Genomic DNA, 24,097 nt, shown 5'->3' on the forward strand with positions numbered 1-24,097 from the left:
CTATTAGCTAACAGTTGCTAACGTGAGCCATAGTTAACTAGGCAGAGTTAGCTAGCAGCGGAGTTAGGACAAGCTCTGACGGCGTTATTACTTAGAGATTAGTGTTGACTTGTTAGCGGCCACGTTGCTTTTAAAATCACTTTCGTGCACTTTAATCCATAACGTTATTGTGCTTGTTAGCTTGTCGAAACGTGCGTGTAACGTTGCTGTGTTGAATCGGTCTGCGGCAGTGTTTGTGGACACGGTGGTTCCCCTCACTGTGTAGTAGTGTTAAAGGGAGTTCTGTACAGACCTGGCAGTATTTGTGCTGCCATCATTCATGTGGGTATTGTTTCACAGTGAAGTAAATGTCTGCTGCACACTGTAGCCCGTGTCCGTGGCAAACTCATTGATGTTGAGCTGTTACGTAATAGTTCAGTGGGAATACATTAAGGAGCCCACGGTAGCTCTGAGTTTGTGCATAGAAGGTTTATTTTTGTTGTGGTATCCAGCCGCATTATAACACGTGTCTGAAGGAAGTGTAGGAAGAAAATAATTGTTATTTAGGATTATAACGTCATTCAGTAGTACAGCCACTGCTGGGCCTGTTGAGATGTGTAACAGTCTGGGGAGAAGTGCTGAGGAAGATAGTGTTCGTGTTATTTTTATACTGATATAAATATTTCACTCAGAAAAGCCACTGCAATTTTATTTAAAAAGCCAGTTTTCAGCACGAAGTGGGGCTGAGATCATCGACTCATGGTTCTTCTCTCATACCTTTCAAAATGTGTTTGAAGTGTCAAAAGCAGTTTCCTTGTAGGCGTTTGGTTGTCTCATGAATTGGATGCTATTTTAGGGCTCTGATAAGGGTATTCAGTGATGGAGGAGTGCAATTTCATAATGGTTGCTCTATGCTTTAGCTATTTACAGTAACACAGATGTGTAGATATGAAGGGGAAGTTGGTTTTGCTTAATTATTTTATTTTGGAAGCCCAATTCTACCTTTTTTGCAAAAGTGTTGATGCAGCAGCCCTGCAGTAAATCGCTTCAGGGAAGTATTGATTCAACTTCAAGATTGTTTTGGAAGGAGTGGTGTCATATTGCTAACTGTTTGAACTGTCCCCAATCTTATCAATATGGGGAGTCTAACCAAACAGCATCACAACATACAGCCTCCAAACTACACATGCAGTTTCACCCAAAATTGATCATTGCGTCTTTGTTAAAGTAGGTTTCCGTATTAGTTAAACAATGTTTACTCAATCCACTGCCAAGTGAGTTTAAGTACTGTGTTTATTTTTGAACCTGGAGATGAGTGTTCTGAATGAAGGCTAACACTGGTTTTATTTATTCCAGGTCCAGTCTTTTCCTGTGAGAACGCCAGTGAATTGTCTGCAAGAAAACCAAAAACTGCACTAAAATTTTCTGTGTGCGAAATAACACATTCGAGAAGGAAAGAAAATTTTGGATGCATGCTGATTAAAGCTTGTTTTTTTCTTCTTCTTTTTTTTCCCGCCTGAGAAAAAGAAGTTGATCGAGCTGTCTTGAGGATTTCTTTTTGGACAAGTTAGGTGGTTGTGAAAGGACTCTCACTTAGACTTTAAATCTTCCATATCTATGAAATCAGACCTTCGTACTAAATCTGCTCCAGTCAAAAACGTGCAGATAATTAAATGTGCATCTTACAAATGTGATAGTAAAACATATAAAGATAGAATTAGCATTATAATGCATCATCCAGTTGCATCTCTATTTCACTAACCAAAACTGAAAATGATGGCAATGTAACATAGGCCTTCCTTCCTTCATTGTCATGTGACTTTGAATATTTGAGCATTATTTTCTTCAAGCTAAGACAGTCTTTTCACCAGTTTAATGAGGTGAGCAGTGGTTTTCAGTGAGCTCCATTGCCAACAAAAGACTGTCTCTGAATTTATTTTTCTTTTTGCATGCGTTTAGGCAGATCTTAAAATGATTCGATAAAAGGTGAGTCGACACAAAAGCATACTGGCACGCAGTGTGGCAGGACAACACCTGTCTCTCTCCCCCATCTGGTGTCAAAGTGGAACTGCTGCACAAACTGCTGTCCATGTTTCAGGGCAGACAACTTTCACAGACTGTTTCCTAATATTCACAATAAGACAACCTGGCTCTTCCTCGCCACTGAGACAAATCACCTGTCAGATAAATTCATCTTAGCCAATCAGCATAAAGTCCAATCAGGTTTTGTGTCTCACTCATGTCAGTAAGAGCAAATGGTTCAAATATATTGAAGTATCCAATCTGACTGGAATAAAGTTCCCCATACTGGAAACAGCAGAATTCATCGGAGACCGTCACAAGAACTGCCTGGATTCTGGTCGGAGAAGGAAAATCTCTGCCTCGTAGTCCTCTGTGCTTCAGCGTCAAAATCTGCTTCCTGCTTGGCCGGTTCTCTGGATCGCCATTCCAGATCATTCCTGCAACCGTTTGACAGATCTTCAAGTGTTTCACCCTGGACGAAGGGATCCGCCTCTGGGGAAAGGGGCTGCGCTGTCCTGGCGGAGGTGGAGAAGGGGTGGTCGGTGTGCTGCTCCCCATCTGTCAGTGCACACACTCTGTGATCAGTGCCAACAGGCCTGAGGAACCGAGCCCAGCCGGACCGAGAGAGGAGGCAGAGGACTTCAGAGCCACAGACTCTGGGGTAATGCTGAAGCTTCGCCTCACTGATAAGCATGCATGGTTGTGCTCAATAGCCATGAAATTAGCTGCTGTGGTGTAGTTTTATTTAGCATTTTGTGTGGGGAAAAAAAAAATGTGAATTCTCTGTGTCATACATGGAAGTCAAATTAGAAATTTCACCAAAACCTAGCACAATGAGCTGCATAAATGTATCACAAAGACGTACTGCAAAATAGTACTTGTATTCTGCTGCACAAGATATTTTCCATACGGGCTGTCAACCAGCTATCATCTTCACAGGCACAGCTGCAGCGAGTCGAGCTTTGTTGTTTTCTGCTAAGAATAGGACTCTTTTTGACTCGTCTTGTGGGACACTATCACACAGTGAATTTCTAAATTACTGACGGTAGACAAACTACTTGAAAGACATGTAACCAAAGAAGGGTGGGAATGGAAAGGGCTTTTGATTCCATGTCAGAGATTCATGCTTCTGTGCTCTGAATTGCAGAATGCGAATATTCAAAATGTCTTTCCTGTTGTCCTTTCTTTTTGTCAGATCCTGGCCATGAGGTTTGATGCCTCGATCCACTGACCGGAAACACTGGACCTAAATGGCGCAGCATGACTTTGTCCCTGCCTGGCTTAACTTCTCCACACCCCAGCCTGCCAAGGTAGGGCTGTGTGATTGCGTGTTACACTTTGTTTGTGAGCCGACCGCAGAAAGAAACAGCAGCAGACAGAGCTTGAAAGTGTAGCTCTCACTTTCTAGTGCAAGTGTTTGTACACCTGAGTGTGTTTGTGTGGTCAGTGACAAATCGCCCTCGGGGAAAGACAGTGCATGGTTCAGCAGAGGGTCACCAAGATGTGTTTTTTCTCTCATGAAAAAGATAAAATACCCTGAAGTAACCACTCAAGGAACTAGAATAAGATGTGACTGAGTTTTTCTGCTTTTTTTATCCATAATTTACAAAATTTGCATGGATTCATGCTGTTTTTTGCTCATTGGATGATGAACATGAAGGATTATGATATTTTCTGGAGGAGCTGGAGTTGAATTTTTTGTAATTTGAGAATCAAATTTCCTAAATTTTCTATAGTGAATTGATAGATCTCTTAATTTATGCTGTGATATTAGGCTGCATAAAGAAAAAGGGACCTAACTTGACAAGGTTTAAATGCTCATGCTTAAGGTAACATTGATGCTTAGCTGTTTTAACTTTCATTTACCTAATAGTTACCTATTTAGGTTACTATTAGGTAACTAATAGTTACCTAATAGTTTTTATTACATAATGTTGGGTCCCGATGGCCCGGCAGCACAAGTAAGAGTTTCTTCCTCTCATTCCATCGGTTTTCCCTGCCAGGACATCTCAGATAGAAGTATCACTATTACGAACACCGAAACAAAGAAGAAGCTGTATTTAGTCGACTCAAGACAAATATTTGAGTCAATGAAGATTTGAGCCTGACTGTTGTGTTCTCCATTCAGCAGGCTGTGGCTAACAGGAGAGAAAGGATAGTCTGAAGAATATTTGTTCGCTAGTTAAGGAAGCCAAGTTGGCTTCCATAGTTTCTTTTACGAGTGTCGGACATTTAAGCCATTAGACGTTCCTGAAATTGTCAGACACAGCATGGTAATGTCACAAACTTTTTATTTCCTCCAACAAAGGCCATTCAGATGACCAGAGCTTTTATAATTGCTGTACTTAATTTGGGATGTGGATCCAATTCAGAGGTCTAAAACCAGGGTGCTGGCTCACAACAGGCCTGTAGCGGGTAAAGTATGTCGGAAAAGTAAAGGCAATGAGTCTGTGTTGCCTTATTTGACAGAAATCTTTGCATTTTCCTCTTTATTTTTTGATAAACAAAAACTTCTATTATGTTTCAGTAAAGCATACCCCAAGTAACAAACTTCATTAAAAATACGTGCTTCTGGTGGTCATATTTACTTTTGGCTCTGGCTTTACATCTCCAGCATTTAGTTTAGATCAAATATTGTGCGAGCTGCCCGACTTTCTGTTAGACTTCTCAGAGGTCGGTGTAATCTGTGAGCCAGGAAGTTACTCAGCTGATGGGCCTGTCTGTGAAATCAAGAGTCAAGACAGAAACAAGCGCACAATCACCGTCCTGCTGACACATGGCTTCACCTCGGTGTCATCTGTCTTCAGGGATTAGTCTGCATACAACTGGCAGCGTTGGAGCCACAGTTTATACTCATCCTCTCGATTTTTTTCGTCTAAAAAAAAATCCTCACTGATGCTTGCAGGGATATGCTGAAGAACACAGTCTTATTTGATCTTTGAGCCTCATCTGATGACTGAGATGTGATTCAGATGGAGCCGAGCGCTCGCAGTCTGCACACCATCCAACACACGCAGCTGTGTCAGTGCAGTAACTTCAGGATTTACCACTGAGAATTATGCACACTGTGTCTCTGATGTTACTGGCTTCCACAGCAGCACATTTCTTGTGATGAAGCATTCCAAGATTGCGGCTGTGATGTCTTTGGTTTTTGCTCACTTTCCTCCGCTAAGAATAGATTCCTACAGTGACATTTTCACTCAGGGTTATTTAAGTTCTATGAGATGGAGAGGGAGAGAAACTGAAGTATGGACACTTTTTATGCTAATCTATGTTTCTGCGCGAAGACAGAAATAAAGTACAGACAAAAAAGAAATGTCCTGTGAAATTGCTGTTTCTGTTTGTTGTTGTTTTTTTCGACAGTTTGTCTCAAAAAGAGGCCATTTAATCAGTAGTGTGTCTGCTTTCTTTCCTTCTGCAGTCCCCTGCTGCCAACCTTGACAAACAAGGTGAGCCCCACCACAGAGACGGCAGAACCGCTGTGAGCCGCCGCCGCCACAACTCCTCCGATGGTTTCTTCAACAACGGCTCCCTGCGTGCTCCTGCAGGTAAAAAAATCTCCACACAGCAGATACCCTCTTGGTTATTAAACCTTCTGTGGTCATTGCAGGGCTTAGCTGTGTGAGGGGAAGTAACTGTGAGAATATGAGCAAAACGAAAGAAACCGTCATGAACTCAGGAACTGAATCTTCTTGCACTTTAGTGTCAGTGTAGCACAGAGTTGTTTAAAATTAGAAAACAAACACCGGCAGGTTTTTTTATTTTATTCATCTCGTCAGTTGGAAGTTGAATGAAGCTGTGCTGCGAGTTGTGCTTGATATCAAATTGTATGGATTAGTAAGAATGAAAACGGTGGAAATGAGAGAGGAGGGAGATGTCAGTTTGTGCATATCGGAGAAAAGAGATGGAGTCAGACAATGAGCACACCTGCATGGATGCTTTAAATTCATTGTTTGATTGCAATCTGCTGCCCAGCATATCAGGATCTGTCCTCACGTTTTGGTTTTCGTCCACACGCAAATACAGTTTAGGTCACCGAAAGTGGAGCTGCTGCAGGGTGGAAGTATTCAGAAACAGGATTTGTACTTTTGATGCTAAGATGGGGAGTTTTTGGAGTTCTTTCATTTGTTTACATGATGTAATTTTGTCCCATAGAGGACATGGCGACAGTAGTGCTGATGCTAACCTTGCTAACAGGATTTTTTTTGCACAGAAATGTAAAGTTGCTCTTCATTATGTCAAAGGACAGAGTCAGAATTGGTCCATGTATCACCTACTCTACATAGGCAGCGTGGAGGAGGTGATGGGGGAGTATTGGGATAAAGTATGTCTGGATTTTCAGTCATTGAAATGCTAAGTTATTCAATAGAAACCAACTAAAGTTCACGACATTTCACCTTTTCTCCAAGAGGCTTCCTCACGTCACAACTGAACTGAACAAAATGAAATGCCCAGTTGTGTCGACTGAAGCACTTAGGAAGTTAAATGACTTCCATTTTTGCATCTGCTGGAGCTGCATTGTGTGAAGCTGAGAGTGAAAACAGGACATAATCGAGGACATGTGCTCTGAAGACACCGTTTGAGGCAGCGCTGTCTCCATGTCACTTATAGCCTCCTTTACACGTCTGTTCTTTGTCTCCGTAATGTTGTTGGGTTTCACTCATCTGCAGCTCACTTTTCGTAAACTGCACTTACAGCGTCTGTGTGCCGATGTTTAGTCACGCTGCTGTTTGTGTGAACTAAGAATAAGTGTGGTGTGATGGCATTTTTAAATTGTTAGTTTACCTCCTTGTGAAGTCGTTGCTAAGGATTCACAGAGTCGCCGGGGTTTTGTTGAATCTTGCTTTTGTTGTTGTTTCATTTCAATTTTTGCGAAGTTGTTAGTAATGGTGAATAATTATTTTACCCAGAAGAATATTTAAATGTTGTCTTCTCCGTTGTCCCTCTATTCTTGTACTCTGAAAGCCTCTACTTAGTGAAGCAGCTTAATGCTCGTCTTGCCAGATGTGTGGCAGTATGTCTGTGTAATGATATGGTTGTTAAAATAAAACAATGGCATTCATCCACAAGAATTCTTCAGTTCTCGGATTAAATGAACTAAATCACAACCAGCAAAGCATTTCTAAATGGGAACACCAGCTCCTCAAACACAAAAATATAAGTGGTTGTACCAAAACTTTCAAGTATGTGCACCGCATGAGTCATCAGGGATTACTGATGTCACTGAAGCACTGACAAAGATTTATGACATTCAGACGAAGGTTGTGAGGGAACCTTTGCTGTCGACGCCACATTTCACTGGTGTTTGGCTCTTCTTACAGTATAATTACATTATATTTACGTATACTGTGTGTTTGTGATTTCTGGAGGTGATGGATGGCAGCAGCCCTCTCTGCTTCTGAGGCATGACTCGGTCGACTCGGGGGTGGCCAAAGGAGGGCATGGTGGGCTGGCTGGGGGCTCCTGTTGGAAGGAAACACCCAGCTGGCACGGAGCTCCGCGGGGTGCCCAGGACAGCCACCACCACCAGGGACGCCACCCCAAACGGGGAGGAGGCGACAGGGACAGGCAGGGGGGGCACCGGCAGCGCAATGGTAACTTCCATCCCCGCAAGGGCACCTCGTACCAGGACAAGTTTCCTAACGAGGAACGCAAAGACAGCAAGGACGACAAGCTGAAGTTTGTGGAGGAGGACTTTGTGAGTAGATAACACTGTTATTTTGTTTCAAAAGAGCACCACTGACCTTGTCATAGTTCTTCCCTGACTAAGCTCTGTTTAAAGATAAAATACCTTGAGTTAGTGGCAAAGCTGTTTCAACTGTTGAATAAATGTTCAACCAGCTATGAAAGGGACTCTATTTTTAGAAGACAGGTGGAGAATATTGCACCTGAAACATTTTCACTTTGCGTTTTTGATTTTTATTCGTCATCTCTCCATATTTATATTGTGATTTAATCATGTCAGGAACAGCATGCTCTGATCTTACATGTAAACATAACTTTAAAGTAAAAACAATTGCATGCAGAGATATTTTATTTCTGTGTTTGTCTTTTCAGCCTTCCCTCAATCCTGAAACAACTGGAAAGCCTGCGACTCAGATGCGAGCAGTTGCTCCCCATGCTGGAGTGTGGGGTAAGACTGGATCTACATTCTTAAATATAAAGATTGTTCATGGTTTAAGCTTTGCTCTGCTCTGCTCCTCATCGTTACCCATGACGTTTTTGCTTATTGATTTTCCTGATTTTGTTCCAGAAAATCCCCCTAGTGGCAAACAAATGGTGTCCAAGATGCTGGTTATCAAGAAAGTTTCCAAGGAGGACCCCAGTACTGCCTTCTCTGCGGGGTTTGCCACCGCTGGCGCCCTGCCCACAAACGGCAGCAAAACTCCCATCACAGGCTCCAGCGTCTACAAGAACCTGGTCCCAAAGCCGGCCGTGGCCCCCACCAAAGTATGACACCCGGTTATGTGTCAAGTTAGCTACAGCTGCTTGTGTGATTCCATTCAGCAGACATGCAAAAGACATTCACGTAAACTAGATAATGAGCCTGGCACTGGTCAGCACCGGTTATCTATGTGTCGGGCTGCCTCTTTTTGTAACCGATGTTCTGCCTTCCAGAGCACCCAGTGGAAATCCGGTGGTAGAGAGATCACAAAGTCGGGCCTTCACATGCCAGGCCGAGATTCAGTCTTCACCAGCCCCATCTCTGCAGCCAAACCCAGCACCCCAGTCAGTGCACCACAGCACAACACCCCGAAAGAGGTGAGGGCAGCAGAAAAAGACAAATATCCTCATGTTTATTACTGTAACCGACAGTTAAGGAGTATTCTAACCCAAAACAAATGTACTCGGCCATGTGCCAACATAAACTTCACAGCAAGCAAACTGGTATCTTCCTTTCTGATACTGTTACTGCATGTGCGACTTATGTAGCTGGCCTTACACTGTGTCGGTAAATCACCAAATGAATGTGGTTGGTGAAGAAGATGCTTTCTGTCATCCTCCAGTGTGTTAAAATTTTGTAATCTGTTACCATAAACTCACAACATGCTCCACATATCTTCATTAAAGCGTACATTTAGCGCTGCTTTTTAACCCCTTAAGCTTCAGTGTACCGCCGGCGGTACACCTACTAATTTGCATAGGAATTTCAAGAATGTCCGACGGCTGCAAACACGATTATACAAACACTATACACCGATGGAAAGCTTAGATTCTCATGAATCCCCCGGTATAAACCACTTTCAGATGCGATTACCACAGCGGGTGAGAAAAACACATTTGTCCGACAAAAACGAATATTCATCCATCCGTTCTCTATACACGGCTTCAACGCACACAGCGCGACTCACATTTCCGGGTTTATTATTACACACAAAAAAAAATATTCCACAAAAAACGGCCATAATCCAACCTTTTACATCCAGATGACACAAGCCAGTAAACTATTTTATCCAAAACATGTCCTGAAGTCGGTATAAAATCCCCGAATCGGTCATTTTCAAGGAAATGCACCTCGCGATGCCCCTCCAATATTCCCTGTATTTTTCGTAATTTTTTTAATTTAAAAATAGAATATTAGCGATTTTTTTTTGTACTGAAAACGGCTGGAATTGACTGAAGCTTAAAGGGTTAATATGGCAGATTGTATTTCCTCCTCCAGCGTTGATGTCTCAATTGAAAAAACTAATTCCATTAAGTTGTTTTTCCTCTTTTCCATACATGCAGCACCCTTCCAGCACGACTCCTCCCATAGATATCGCTCCGTCAAGGCTGAAGCTGATGCGCCGTGGTCCGGATCGTAAGAGCGAGTTCCTGCGAGCTCTGAAGGACGAGGGCACTGGAGAGCTGACAACGAGCAGCAGCCCGGGAACATCAGGAGAGGTAGGCAGATGTTTGGAAACTTTCCCACAGAACTGCTCTGTTGTTTCAGCTAATGATGGGCAAGAAAGTACTGTCAGTTTATGGCCTGGTTGTTTTCTGCGTGTGTCATTTAGTTTTTATCATCCTGGTTGGGAGCCATAGTTTCTGTCAGCACATGAAGGAGCTTTATTTTGAGATAAGTCTCCCCCAAAGTATTCCTGCAAAGTAAAATCAGGCAAATGAACTCAAAAACGTCATGTCAAAACTTCATTTGCTGCTTGATATAAAGAGAAAACTCGCACAATAATTCTTTTACATGGCTAGTCTGTAAGAAAAGTCTAATACAACATGATTTAGCCTGATTTAAGGGTTTTATTTTCTTACTTGAAAATGAGCCATGATCAGGAAAGAAACACTAAAAAATAGAAGACAGGGTTTCAGAAATAGAAACTTGTGGGAATATGAATCACGAATCTGGCTTCTCAAAATTAAACGAATGAGATCAACTGCGATATTGTTTCAAAATGTGACTCAGAAATCAGCCTCTGTACATGAAATCACATTTTGGTCAGAAACATGTCTGAGTTATGCTTTAATTAAGGAATCGTGAGACGTTTAGGGATTATCAGGAAATTGTAGCGTCTGTCTATAAGGAGCTGCTCAACAAGTGAAGAGTTTTGAGTACAGTTGTATTTATTTGTTGCCTCGATGAAAGATGCACTGAATTTGGGTGAAAAAGTCTTATTTTGATGCAGATTTGTGCATTAACAGGACTGTAGAAACATGGAAGTGAAAGTGGTGCTGTTTATTCACAGGTCAAAGTGCAATATAATACATTTTATCTTAAAAACCAGTGGATAGTTGCTGTTAAAAGGATTAAAATTGTGGTTTCAGTGTGAATCAACTGAATCATTATCATTTTTGACATAATCATGCACCACTAGTCGGTTATACGGACAATTTCAGCAGCTCAACACCTTCTTATTCCAACTCTGTTCATTACTCACGGCTCAACATCCACATTTGATCCCTGATATGCATGAATTCTCACTTGCATCAACTTTCCATCGATTTTTTTTTTTTTTTTCAGCATTTGCCTTGACTAAAAAGTAAACCAAAACCATTTTTTATTCCCGGTTCAGTTCGGTTTTATCCCCTAGTAGCTCAGCGTCTTGTTGGGTGGTTGTTATGGTCTATCCCCTAAAGAAAGGATCTCGACCGATTATGTATTGTCCAGTATTTTTTAAGTCATCATTAGAAAAGTCTTTGCAATGTCATTTTTGGGTCAATATATAATTGAGGTACTTTTGAAGTCCATAGGATATATCTTAAATAAAATAGTAATAATAAAGTAAATAAACTAATGTTTTTATGTTCTTTATTATCATGTCTTTACAAATCCCATAATTATTTATTATGGAAACAATCACTTGTTCATAAAAAATGACTGGATATTACAAAAATATCAACTAAATAACCGTCTGAATTTAACAACAATCACCTTCCAATCAGCTAAACAATAATAAAATGAGCTTATTCAGAAATAGCTTTGATTGTCTTCTTTTTATTAAGTTAAGATAATCATGACAGATATTTATTTTTTGGCAATATTTCAAATTTTGTATGGAAAATAAAAAATTGTATCGGAGTCTGAGAAATCACTTTCTACTAAGTTACCCATTACAAAAACACCTCTGAAGGAAGTGTGTTAATTCCAGATCACATGACCTGCTCCACATGATGTCATTTCCTCCTGAAGAAAAGACTGGAAGACTCCAAGGCTTTCTGAGTTCTTTAATATAAAGTAGTGTGAGAGTCAAGTGTGGATTTATGGCATGTCAACAGGTTTACGACAATGTCTTTATAAATAACCTTTAATTTCAATTTTACTCAGTTGTATTAATAATACTTGGAAGAATCTCTCTCTCTAAAAATGCCATGTGGTGTTTCGTTATAGGCGGCCATGTTGATTTTTGTCCTGAAAACAGCAAAAACTGTTACAAAATGTCCCACAATTATATGCTGTATTTTCTTCAGCTTTCTGACTGTTTGTGTGAATTCCATCAGGGTGAAAGCAGCACCCCAGAGCCCAAAGCCTACAGCGAGGAAGTCTGCCACGAGAATGGTCTGTCCTACTCCCTCAGTGACTCAGACACCGAACACCTGTCCAGCTCCCTGGAGGCAGAGCACAGGTAGGACTCTAACAGCCTTAAACATTCACACAAACACACACACCATCAGCTAAGCCGAAAATCACTGTGCTTATCCAGGTTGCTGAAGGCCATGGGCTGGCAGGAGTACCCAGAAAACGATGACAACTTCCTGCCTCTGACAGAGGACGAGCTGAGAGAGTTCCAGACTAAAACTGAACAGGTGAGATCTCAGAGGAAATCCCGGAATAGATTTCCCCTTTTAGTCCAACTAGGTGCGGCATCGCTTGCTATTTTGATGAGAAAATAATTGAACGCGCCTCATTTCCTCACCGCGTGTCTGTGTGCTTCGAGCAGCTGAAGAGGAACGGCATGCAAAGAAACGGGGTTCTCCCGAGGACGCGGGGTGTGACCCTCCACTTCACCCCCTGGAGGAGTGTGGCGGAGGCGCATGTCGAGGAGGGCTCCGAGTCCGAAACCAGTAGCAGCAGCCAGACCTCTGATGACGACGACTGCATCAAATCCTAACGTGGCTTTACGGAACAAAAATAAAATGAAAAACAACAACACAACAGCCAACACCACATCCCAGCAAGCAATCCCCCCTCTTCCTCTCTCATCTTTGTTTTTAGAGCACCATTTTGAATTTTTTTGATTATTTTTTTTTGTTGTCGTTCTTGCACAAGGGAAAAACCAATCATATCCCAGTGAAGGGGGAGATTCCTGCTCCGCCAGACGTCGTTTTCCCTGCGTTTCCTCCTTCACTGCAGTCCTTAGCCCTGTTTGACCCTCCTCCCCCTCCTCCTCCCCCCTTCCTTTTTCTTCCTCGCTTTGTGGAACTGAAGTGTTCATCAAGGAAAGAAGGGCAATGAATGCACACTTGATTCTGCTTTAAACAGACTAACTCATTTCATTGATGATGCTGATGACACATTATTAATGATATTAATAAAAATTGGTTCCTGACAAGCTGATATGTTTCAATATGAATCTGGCTACTGTGGTGTTTTAAATTTAAGTGTCATTTCACTCACAAAATGATGCCACTTTGCCGTCTTTATTCTCAACAAATTATGCAGCAGCTCCGTCCTCTCCAACCAGGAATAGAAATGTAGCACTGCGAGGGGTTTTGGAATCACTGTGGAATGCTAGCTTTAATTTTAGATTGAAAGCTGATTAGTTTTGTACATTTTGTGTCGTATAAAGAGACAAAATTGCATCTTTTACGTGAAGATGCACTTTTATTTTGGAGAAAACTCTGCCAGTAATCATGTTCTTTTTAGCTGTGAGTCAGATTCAGATTTTGGAAAATAATGCCTGTAAAGGTGCAAGAAAAAAGGATTTGTGTTGGAGCTTTTTTGCCTTTATTTGACAGAAGAACCCAGGAGCGAGAACATGCAAAATGTGGTTCAACCAGCTTGGAAGTGAGCCTGGGACCTGCTGCTCAGGGACCTATGTGCCCATATGGTGAGATTTCACGTGTTTTTCCCCCTTAAATACAGCATAAAATGACTTACAAGACAGATACATGCACAGAAAGCACAAATTGGTGCAAGAAAAGATGACCAGAATGCAGAAAACTCAGCATTTGATACAATTTTTTTTTCTAGAAAAAGATCCCTGGAGCTCATGTGTCCAATCCTACAATCAAACAAAACCTATTAAATCTTATTTGAAAGTTAAATGTGCTCATGCAGCTTTTGCAGCAGATGTTTTGACTTTTAATAGAAGGAAAAGCTCAAAGCTGTATCTGTTTACATCTGTGTTTGAAGTGGCAAAAAATTCCCATTATGATCAACTCAAAACAGCCAGGGAAACCTCCGCCACACTCATCCAGGGCGTGAAACTTGTCTCCAGATTCAACAAGTGAACTTCAGAAATGAGCAGTGACGTTTTTCAAAATAAAGCTCTTTAATCTGGTGAAAAAAGGTTTAATTCGTCAAATGGCAACTGACAGCTCAAATTGTTGGATTTCTCTGAAAGGCTTTTTGACCTTTGACACTGTTTTTTCACGCATTTCTCACTTTTTTGTTGTTTTTAAAAGATGTATTATTATATTTCAAGTAATACAGATTTCATGCACAGTCACATAAATGTATTTCAGGCTATATCCAGTGATTGGACTCAAGTGTTTAAACTGTAGATTTACACGTGCTTTAACAGTCATCACCATAACAGCACAACATCCCTCTGCTGCCACCAGTAATGCAGGTTTCAGGTACAGTTGCAGATATGCTTCATGTTATTTAGTTGATCCAGTGATTGTACGTCCAACCGTCTGTGCCAGTGGGGACACAGTAGGGGACTCCACCCTGTCTGGGATTTAACCAGGTGGAGTCAAGATGCCTGTAGTGCATAGGTCGGCAATTAGCGGCCCGCAAGCAAAAACATCTGGCCCGTGAGATTGTTTGAACTAGGGAATGAAAATAACAAAATAAATTATACTTTTTAAAAATCGGACTAACAGTCTCAAAAAGCTCTTTATTTGGAAACTTAATTTTTCAGAACAGAAACATTTCAATCTATCTAAATTCTTATTTGTGATATGAGGGTGAATAAGCGCATCAGCGAGGTGAAGCGTGGACGCTCAACATGCAAAAACAAATGACGTCAGCGGACAGCGCCGGGTGCTGAAATTCTAATAGTCTCTAGAACACAAGTTGTCACTCAAACAACGGACATAGGCGTCATATTATTCTGAAAATTAAAACACTTCTTTCAAACAGGTCAGACATCAAACATAGGTGTAGGAACAGAAATGTGAGTGGCACGAGTTTCAAACATAACATGCGTGTTATTTAGGCCTTTATATGACTGTGATGGCACAACAAATATAAACCGTTAACAATGCATTGCACTGTCGGAAGCAAATCAGAGCAAAAAGGCTGAATCCACTCGACCGTGGGCTGCCGGGCTCGGCCCGGAAACGACAGAGCAGAAATGCTTACAGTAGCCCTGAATTATGTCCAGCCACATTCATTAAAAATACAGTTCAGATTTCAGACACAATAACTCGTCTAGTGTGAAAAGTGTCATTTCCCGCTGGTCACTATATCTGGTGAAATAGACGTCACTTTAATCTTCAGGCAGTTCTCGAGGTTTTGGTTAGTCAATCTATTTCTCTGGTGCGTCTTTATTGCATTCATTGCTGAGAAGGACGACTCGCACCTGTAGGTGGAAGGGAACTTGAAATCCTTCCCATCAAAATATCTCACGTAGACGCACAACTGGGCTACATCCGAGTTGTCAGTGCTCTCATCAATGGCTAAGGAAAAGTAGTTTGCGTGACTGACACCGTCAATAATTACACCCTGCACCGCATCAGACAGCGCTTCTATGCGGCGGGCAGCTGACCTGGCAGAGAGCGACATCTGTTTCACTGACTGGATCACACCATCCATCGACTTGTTGGCATCAAGTTCCTCCAAAACTGTCACCATCATCTCCTTAAAGACCTCTGCGTCAGTGAATGGCTTGTTGTGCTTTGCGAGCACCCAGGACGCTTTTAGAGATGCGCTAGTTACCTTCTGTTGGGATGTGAGACATCGCACCAAGATCCTGTTGCTGTGTCCGTGGTGCCGTCTAATATTGTATTCTTTGCATACCGAGACAACTTGGTTCCAGATCAGGCAGGTGGACTTTGCATTAATAAAACTGGCCAGGATGAATGCATAGTTCTCTGTCCATTCGTCATGAAAGATCCTGTTTTCACTGCTAACTTTTCTCTTTAGATTTTTTGATAGTGCCATTTTTTCCACAGCTAATAGCAACACGTGGAAATGTGTGTGTGGGGTGGTTGTTGTTTTTTAACAAACGTGCAGATAATTAATAGTGCCCCCAATGGCCAGTCAGCAAATTTAACCTACATCAGCCACCTTGAATGTCTCAGTACGTCTGTTGTGTCATTTCACGAGCGCCTATCATTTTCATCCTCCCCTATTAACTCAATAAATTAACAATTGTTTTGGCTGTGGCTCGTCATGTAATGGCTTGGAAAAAATCTGGCCCGAGGCCAAACTTAATTGCCGACCCCTGCTGTAGTGTGCTTGAGTAACATATAATTCTATATTTAAAGCTTAAACAGGGTCTAGTACACATCATGCTAAGCTCATGGCTCCTGAGGTGAAGTATGTTTGGCCTCAGGAGGAGTTGGCGGAACTCCAGCCGGGTTAGTGCAGCTCATCTCTGTAGAACCTCTTACAGCTGATCATAGAAACCAGCCCGAGCCTTTTGCTCTGCTCCTCTTTTCTTCAGAGGCAGTTATTCAGCCTGTAAATCCTGCAACAGCAAGTTAAGGAGCTGGAGGTTTTCCTGATCCTTCTGTTTCACCAACTTCTAGTGTCTAGAGCACCTTTTCCTGTACCTCCAGTTCTCCTTGGTTCTTAGCTCATTGAACAGGGTCAATCTGGGGTTGAGCCATGAATCCCATTACGACTATGAGGCGGTTCATGGGCATGCTCGTCTGCTGTCCTGAGAGCAGTGACTCTTGGCTCTGAAATGGTGAAAATTCCCACTAGGATCAGTTCAAAACAGCCAGGAAAGCTTGTCCACCTCCTCCACAAATGAACTGATCAGTGAAGTCATTTAAATAATGATGAAAAAAAGCTTTGGAAGAACTACTTTGCACAAGGTTAGTTTTATGCCCACAGCTAAAGACCTGGAGCTGCTGATTTCAGTTTGTCCCTGCTGCCGTTGCTTTCGAAGCTCTCCTAGACAAAAAGGTCTATCCATAGTATCTTTATTCAACTTCATAGGTTACATATGTGTACAAACAGTGACAAAAACAGGCATAGAAAAAGATACACATATTTACAACAGCAAACAGGAGCTTATCAAGAGGAAGAGTTTGGCACGTTGGTGAATCCTTCCTTGAACTGAGGCAGCAGTCTGGCTTCATGGACTGAAAGAGACGAGAAGAGTTTGACGTTTAAACGAGTCAGTTTATCAAATATCACTTTAACAGGGTGTCCCAAAAAATTGGAGATCATTTCAAAGGCCAATAATTTTGGCAACTCTTGTTGAAATAACCTCAAATTTTCACAGAATGTATAGAAACAGATCAAGATTGTATATTTAATGTTTTGTTTTTGTTCTGTTTTCAGGTTGAGCCATGCCGTTCACTCCCAAACAGAAGTCACTTTGCGTCTTGGAAAACAGTCACCCAAGACTGTGCAGCGTGTCTTCAAGACAAAATTTGGAAAAACTTCAAATGGCAAACACATTTGGACTTGATAACAGAAATTTAAAGAGGAAGGCTGCTCATGCAGAGCTAAAGGATTTGGTAGACATCAACATCAGTTTATTCCAAGATGCAAAGTGACTTCTGTTTGGGAGTGAACGGCACGGCTCAACCTGAAAGCAGAACAAAAACAAAACATTAAATATACTATCTTGATCTGTTTCTGTACATTCTGTGAAAATTTGAGGTTATTTCAACTAGAATTGCCAAAATTACTGGCCTGCAAAATGAAGTCAATTTTTTTGGGACACCCTGTATATTAGCCAGAGGTAGTGCTCAGCGAACACCTTACCCATCAGTGTCCATTTTGTCGGCGTGCGTGTTAGTTTCCTTCACTTCATCCATCAGAGTGTTGTCCTGCTTCGCTTTCTTCGCGTCCTCCTTCACTGGACTCTCCGGTTTCCTCTGAAATACAGACCACAGGTTCATTGAAATGACAGAACTATAGTGTAATTTCAACAGATCAGTTTTGTTTTTTATTAAACTATGAAAATTCGTTGCTCTCTTACCTTCTTTCTGACCAGGTGGGAGATGTCTGAGGCTGGAGAAGTGGAGATTTGTCCTTTGGTGGGGATGACTTCAGTTCTTGACGTGTCTTTAGTCTAGTACACAGCAAAACCAAAAAATTAACCAGGGAGTCATGTCTGTACGAGCAGCAACAGACGAAAAAACAACAACAATGCGTACACCATGCAAACTGACTGCTAAACTAGATGAGGACTTGATCTGTGGAGTGGAACCAGTGGAGCCTCGATCCTGAAAGAACATCAAGTTTGAATATGGAGCTCACAGCTGACTGTCTTAAAGTGTTTTCTCACTGCATGAAGACAAATGGAGTGAACAGGTGGCAAAAATGGAGCAGAAACCCTGAACTTGGCACAATGTTGGAACTATATAGTATATCTATGCTGGTGAAGTCCAGTGATTACTTTCATGAGTGGAGGTCCCCTATACTGGAGCTCTTCTTTCTGCCCCAAAGCTTGTGACCCTAGTTATCCACAGAGGTAGTTGAAATGTACAAATGCTCTGAGCTCAGGGCTGAAATGATTTGAGTTATTCCTTGAGGCAAAATTGTCTGAATCTAGGCGTCATTTAATCCACTACATACAAGACCCAGGTCACTAACTGGTGGTTTGAGTCCAGACCCAGACTTCATCCTTTACTGGCTTGGACCTATAGTCAACAAATTATAAGAGGATTTTAAATTTGACAGGACACTTCCATTTCAACCGGCGCAGCTTTTCTCGTGTCTACGGCATTTAGCAGAGCAGAGGATGAACAATGAAGACAGTTTGACGTTTTCTGTGTGAATCCACTCAACAAAAACTAAAACCGCAGTCAGAGTTAACAGGTATGAAGGCAGTTTTCAAGTTTGTTAAATCGGGCTTTCTGCTTCAAGCTCATCTACACAAACAGGAGAGTTTAAGGCATCATTTGACTCGTTTTCTGCACAAAATGAACCGATCGCAGGCAGGTTGTTTTAATTTAGCACAATGAGGAACATAAAAACTTATAACTGTAAATGATGTGAATATTTTAATTAGAAAACTATGTGGCAAATCAATAAAAACCTGATTTAAAAGGTATGTCTTCAGTTTACTTTTAAAAATACCAACACTGTAGCCTAGCCATGCTACACCCATGTTTCTGACGGCACAAGGGTCTAGGGAAGCTCGACAGGGAGGGAGGCGGGCTAAAAGGTTGTCTTTCAAATCCCTCTGCAGCAATTGGGTAGGTATACAACCAATCAACGCAACAAATAGGCTGACGTAGTTCCGAGAGCACCGGCGGATTGTGGCTAAGTCCCATTAGCTTCCCAACCAGCAGAGCCAACTGGTATATTAAGGATTTGCCATATCCCGTCGGCATAAGTCCAAATACGTCTTTCTTCTCAATGAAACACTTCAGTGCCGTCCTTTGTTTATCTTTCAAGTTGAATTTTAGCTTCAAATCTTTAAGGGCTGTGGCCAAAGCCGAGTCAAAAGATAACTGTTTATTGTGCGCCGGTTGTTTCTGTCAGAATCGTCACGCCTCTGTCGTTATGCCCGCCTTCTGACTCTACACTTCATGGTGATTGGTCCGGCCAGTTTTAGGAGAATCCAGCCTCGAGCCTTATGGAGGGTAACTAGACCCACCCTGGCAGAGAATTAAATTCGTTGCCGTGGGTTGCGTAGCGCGGCTAGGCTACAAACACTGCTCTAAGCTGCTCCAGAGATGTGGGCCGTACAATAAGAAAATGCTGCCTCACTGCAGGTTTTTGTTCTACCAGAAGACCCATTTTCAGCATAAAGCCCCATTTCACAGCCATTAGCAATACCACAAATATACCACCAATATCAAGTCGACTACTAGGTGTGTTTTTGTACAGAATATTGCATCCTCATCTCTAACTCACCATCCCGTCCTTCACAGTCTCAGCAGTGGTGCTCGCTGATTTCAGATTTTCTTTGGCGTCCTCCACCTTCTCCTGGATCTCTGGCAGCAGAGCCTTCAGCTCCTCCATCTCCTTCCTCTCTTCTGGCAGATCATCTGGACCCTCGGCTTTGTCCAGCACCTCCTGCAGTTTCTCTGAAAGACACAAAGCAGAAATGTGAAACAAAAACAAGGAATCTAAAACACAAAAAAGTGGGTTAAGTGAGGAGTCAGTGCAGCAGCCAGCTCTTACCCAGCCTGCTCTTTATGACGGCGATGGAGCTGCTGAGCGACTCGATGGCCTCACTGTACTGCAGGTTCAGGCTGTAGGTCAGACCGAGCTGGTAGTGAGTCTCAGCCAGCAGGCGGCTGTCCGGCTCCAAGTGATTCACCTGCAGCTGCAGACACTCCTGGAAATCCTCCAGAGCTTGTGTGTAATTTCCTGAGAAGAGAAGGCGAGAAACTCGACACTCAATATTTTAAAACGAGACAGTTTTAGGTGGAAAATGTTCCCAGAGAGTTTTACTGCACTCTGATTTGCAACAGGCAGCTGTTTGCAGTGAGGAAGCTCTAAATATCCCACAGTACACCCACTAAATAGTGAACAGACAGCCTAGCTGCTGGACAGTGAGTCTGATATTTCCCCATTATGAGGAGAGAACAGATAAGAGGGGGAACAGATGCACCACCTCAATGATTATGCTGCTGTACAACTTTCAAATAATTAGCAGCTGTTTGCTTAAAAATTCAACCTTATTGGTGATGCTGTGGCAATGTTGTGTTGACAACACATTTAGGCTGCCCCCAAGTGGCCAAAAGAAGACTTGAGCTTGTAGGTTTTACAATTAAAAATCACATTTATGAATCCATGTCATTTGCTTTTAACCAAACTACTAATCACTTAAGTCGCACAAAAATAAACTAGATCCATTTCTAACTGCCTCAAAGATTGGTGAACTGAGGGGTTTTTATATACAGACTGGGCCCTTTTCATTATGCTAACTTGTGTCCTTGCTTTTTTCCACATCTCTGTTCTAACCAGTGAGGAGGTGAAGACTCATGACAGGAGCAGGAACTCCCTTCATTATTTATTTTTTCATCTTTTCACACACGGTACTTAAAGCGTTGCTCGGTTGTTTCACTCATCAAATCGAACAGACACATTTATACACGACACCACTTCATAAAAACTTCTGCATTGATACACCTGTTCTCCTCGTGCTAAGCTTCTCGAGGTGCGTTTAAATAATTGGAAGATCCTCCATGGTGGCAGACAAGAATGGTCTCCAGATCGCAGGAGAAAGAATACAGTAGAATGACAAGCAGCCATATTGTGCAGCTTCATAGTACCTGATTCAACAGAAACTTCTCCCAGTTTCAGGTGAGTCTGAGCCATCATCAGCTGACCCTCCTTTGTCTCTTTCCTAATAATTAAAAAAAGAAAAAGTTACACCTCCACGTATATAAACTTCACACCCCAACAATCGCGACACGTCAGCGTTGATCACCTTTTGTAGATGATTTTAGCTACTTCCAGCATCTCCCAGGCCAGCTGCAGGTTTCCCACCTCATCCTCACTGTCCTGAAAACACACCAGCAGACTTTAAAATAGACACTTAAATCACACCAAAGTCATCCTGAAGTGGACTTCAGCCGATTGTTTTGTACCTTCTCAGCAGTGGCAGCTCCTTCACCTTCAGCCTCGCCCTCCATTTCTACATCTTCACCTTCTTCCTCCTCCTCACCTTCCTCACCATCTAGCATCAAGTAAATTCCATGTATTTAGATAAACTGTCACTTAGAGCAGCTATTATAATCAAGATCTGTTGATGGAGAGAAGGGAAAAGTCACCTTCTGCTTCTGACTTGTCTTCTGATTCTTCCTTATTGTCTGCCGATTCTCCCTTTTTATCTGCCGATTGCCCCTTCTGGTCGCCCGATTCTCCCTTTTTGTCCGCCGATTGCCCCTTCTGGTCGCCCGATTCTCCCTTTTTGTCCGCCGATTGCCCCTTCTGGTCGCCCGATTCTCCCTTTTTGTCCGCCGATTGCCCCTTCTGGTCGCCCGATTCTCCCTTTTTGTCCACAGATTCCCCCTTCTGGTTGCCCGATTCTCCCTTTTTGTCCACAGATTCCCGCTTCTGGTCGCCCGATTCTCCCTTTTTGTCCGCCGATTCCCCCTTCTGGTCGCCCGATTCTCCCTTTTTGTCCGCCGATTCCCCCTTCTGGTCGCCCGATTCTCCCTTTTTGTCCGCCGATTCCCCCTTCTGGTCGCCCGATTCTTCCTTTTCGGCTGCTTTGTCCTCATCAGCTGGTTCTTTCTCAGCCTCCTTGTCTTCAGTTGCTGCAGGTTTGCTTCCATCAACCTCCTCTCCATTTTCTGTCTCCTGTTGTTCATCAGCTGTCTCCATCATCTCTGCATCTTCGCTCTGCTTCTCTTCAGCCTTTTCTTCAGTTTTCTTCTCTGCCATGGCGTCATACACCTGAACCCTCAGCTCATCTCTGGTCTTCTCTATAAAAGAGAAGCCATGCTAACAACCAGCCTTATAAAGTCAAAAAACAAACAAACAATGAAGTAGAATACGACAGTTTCCTTACCATCAACATCTTCTGTGCTCTCACAGTTGGAATCTTCGGGTTCATCTTCATCCTCCACAGGGACTCCTTCCAGAGCGTTACCCAGGACTGAGTTCTCCATCCTGCAACAGCACTATCGGTTATCAGTGCCCTCTTTCCTAAAGTTAAATCCACAATGTGCCACTGGAAAGGACTAAACAGTATATTTTTATAAACTAATGACCCAAGGCTGATGGAGTTTAAAAAGTAAAGCTGACATTAACAAGCGTACCGTGCCAAATCCAGCAGCGCTTTGCCGCACCAGAAGAAAGCCTCTCCACACTCATCTGCGGTGTCTCCATATTCTTTAGCTCTGAAATAAGACATCAGATCAGTGTGACAGCAGACGCCTCTTCTTCAGCGGTGCTTCTTCAGGGGAAGCTACTGCATTTTGTTCTTTGCATATTTGCAAAAAGGCATTCAGTTCCCATTATTTGCATATTACAACCGAAACTCCTACTAAAGCACACATTATGCCCATTTTGAAGTCCAGTAAAACTTCAGTTTTTCTGTTGATGTTACAATTCTTTCATTAGTTTGTGAGGCTCTGCATAACTTTGCACCAGACTACCTCTAAAATGTTAAGTCTACGAACCAGGAAAGCCCCTCAGATCCTGCATTTATTCTCTTGAGGGTTACAACACAAAAAAAAAAACAACAACTTTTAAGCCATTAACACTGCAAGCTGCTGGAACAGGTTTCCAGAGGACGCTAGAACGGCTAAAAATTCTAATATTTTAACCGTAAATTCATCTCGTCAGTGGCTAATTTCATGGCTCCAGTATTTAAAATAGTTTCTCTTCATTTATTTATTCCAATTTTACTGTTTTACCAAGATCCCTGTATTGTGGGTAATATTTCACATTATTTTTATGACAGTTAATAGGAACTTTTGTTCCTTTTGGTCTCATTTTCTCAAATGTGTATAATAATTTAGGATAGTTCGGTCAGCATAGCAGTCACTTTAAAACACACACATTTGTATTTATCAGCAAAACTGCACATCCCTTATGTCGTCTTGTAAAACAGTTTCAGTGCATATTAGCCGTAAAAATCACTTTCTAAGATTCTGACCTTTGCTTGTGAAGCACTTTAATTTCAATTGAAAGTGCCAGTTTTATTAATTTTCAACACCAAGAACCCAACACTTGCTGCAATCATGGTTTTAATTGCATCAACCTGCACACATGTTGACAATCAGCTTTAATAAAATTAAAGTCCTCAAGTTAACAGTTTTGTTTTCTGGGTTATTAGCTTCTATATAATTTACTTTTCTTATTCCCTTTGTGCTGATTTTCTGTTGTATGTAATAAAATAAAATCATGTGGACGCCTACGACTTTAAAAGCTACATAAAATAAAAATGAATGAGGCTCCTGTACCTCTATGTACATCAAATTCAAAACAAGACTGAATTACTGACTAATTAAATCCAATTAGCAGCTGCTGCTGTGTGGTAGTTTAACTCACAGCATGCCACAGGCCTCCTGCAGGGCGCCCACCGCCTCCACCGCCTTCCCCATCACCAGGTGCTCCTTGCCTGCCAAGATGAGCTTGTTGGCCTCCTCCATGTTCGTTCAAATACTGGAAATAAAAAAAAAAACAGTTTGGGCGGCTGAGTTCAGCTTGAAGCTTCTCACATAAACGAAACGTTCAAGTTGTTTACATGTTAATGTGAAATTAATGAACACACTTGTGTGAGGAACCGTGATGGTCTGAAGTGGAGCCTGGTGGTGACGCTGCCTCAGCTCGTGCCTCCTGCTGCTCAGACTGATGCTTTGACGTTTCAATTTGGCGCGAATATTTCAGCACTTCCCCGTC

General features: G+C 42.2%; 2 protein-coding genes across 2 annotated transcripts; one reads left to right on the plus strand and one right to left on the minus strand.

Annotated features, from left to right (window-relative positions):
* The first annotated feature begins 1,319 nt into the window (after window positions 1-1,319).
* Window positions 1,320-13,004, plus strand: gpbp1l1 (GC-rich promoter binding protein 1-like 1). Its single transcript, XM_022212864.2, has 11 exons — window positions 1,320-2,662; window positions 3,197-3,311; window positions 5,423-5,549; window positions 7,371-7,699; window positions 8,059-8,134; window positions 8,255-8,451; window positions 8,620-8,763; window positions 9,730-9,885; window positions 11,932-12,056; window positions 12,135-12,237; window positions 12,372-13,004. Exons 2-11 carry the CDS (start codon window positions 3,252-3,254, stop codon window positions 12,540-12,542), a joined length of 1,488 nt encoding a protein of 495 aa, XP_022068556.1. The 5' UTR covers window positions 1,320-2,662; window positions 3,197-3,251; the 3' UTR covers window positions 12,543-13,004.
* A 3,731-nt stretch (window positions 13,005-16,735) lies between these two features.
* Window positions 16,736-24,097, minus strand: LOC110964055 (histone-binding protein N1/N2-like). The gene is made up of 13 exons (XM_051953712.1): window positions 23,970-24,097; window positions 23,747-23,860; window positions 22,510-22,590; window positions 22,260-22,360; window positions 21,517-22,173; window positions 21,334-21,422; window positions 21,174-21,247; window positions 21,016-21,089; window positions 19,919-20,107; window positions 19,649-19,821; window positions 17,763-17,855; window positions 17,546-17,658; window positions 16,736-16,914 (listed from the first exon to the last, which is right to left on the minus strand). The coding sequence occupies exons 2-13, from the start codon at window positions 23,845-23,847 to the stop codon at window positions 16,908-16,910; spliced, it is 1,752 nt and encodes a 583-aa protein (XP_051809672.1). The 5' UTR covers window positions 23,848-23,860; window positions 23,970-24,097; the 3' UTR covers window positions 16,736-16,907.

The sequence above is a fragment of the Acanthochromis polyacanthus genome, chromosome 9 (assembly GCF_021347895.1).
Source record: "Acanthochromis polyacanthus isolate Apoly-LR-REF ecotype Palm Island chromosome 9, KAUST_Apoly_ChrSc, whole genome shotgun sequence".
In the NCBI taxonomy this organism is placed as follows: domain Eukaryota; kingdom Metazoa; phylum Chordata; class Actinopteri; family Pomacentridae; genus Acanthochromis; species Acanthochromis polyacanthus.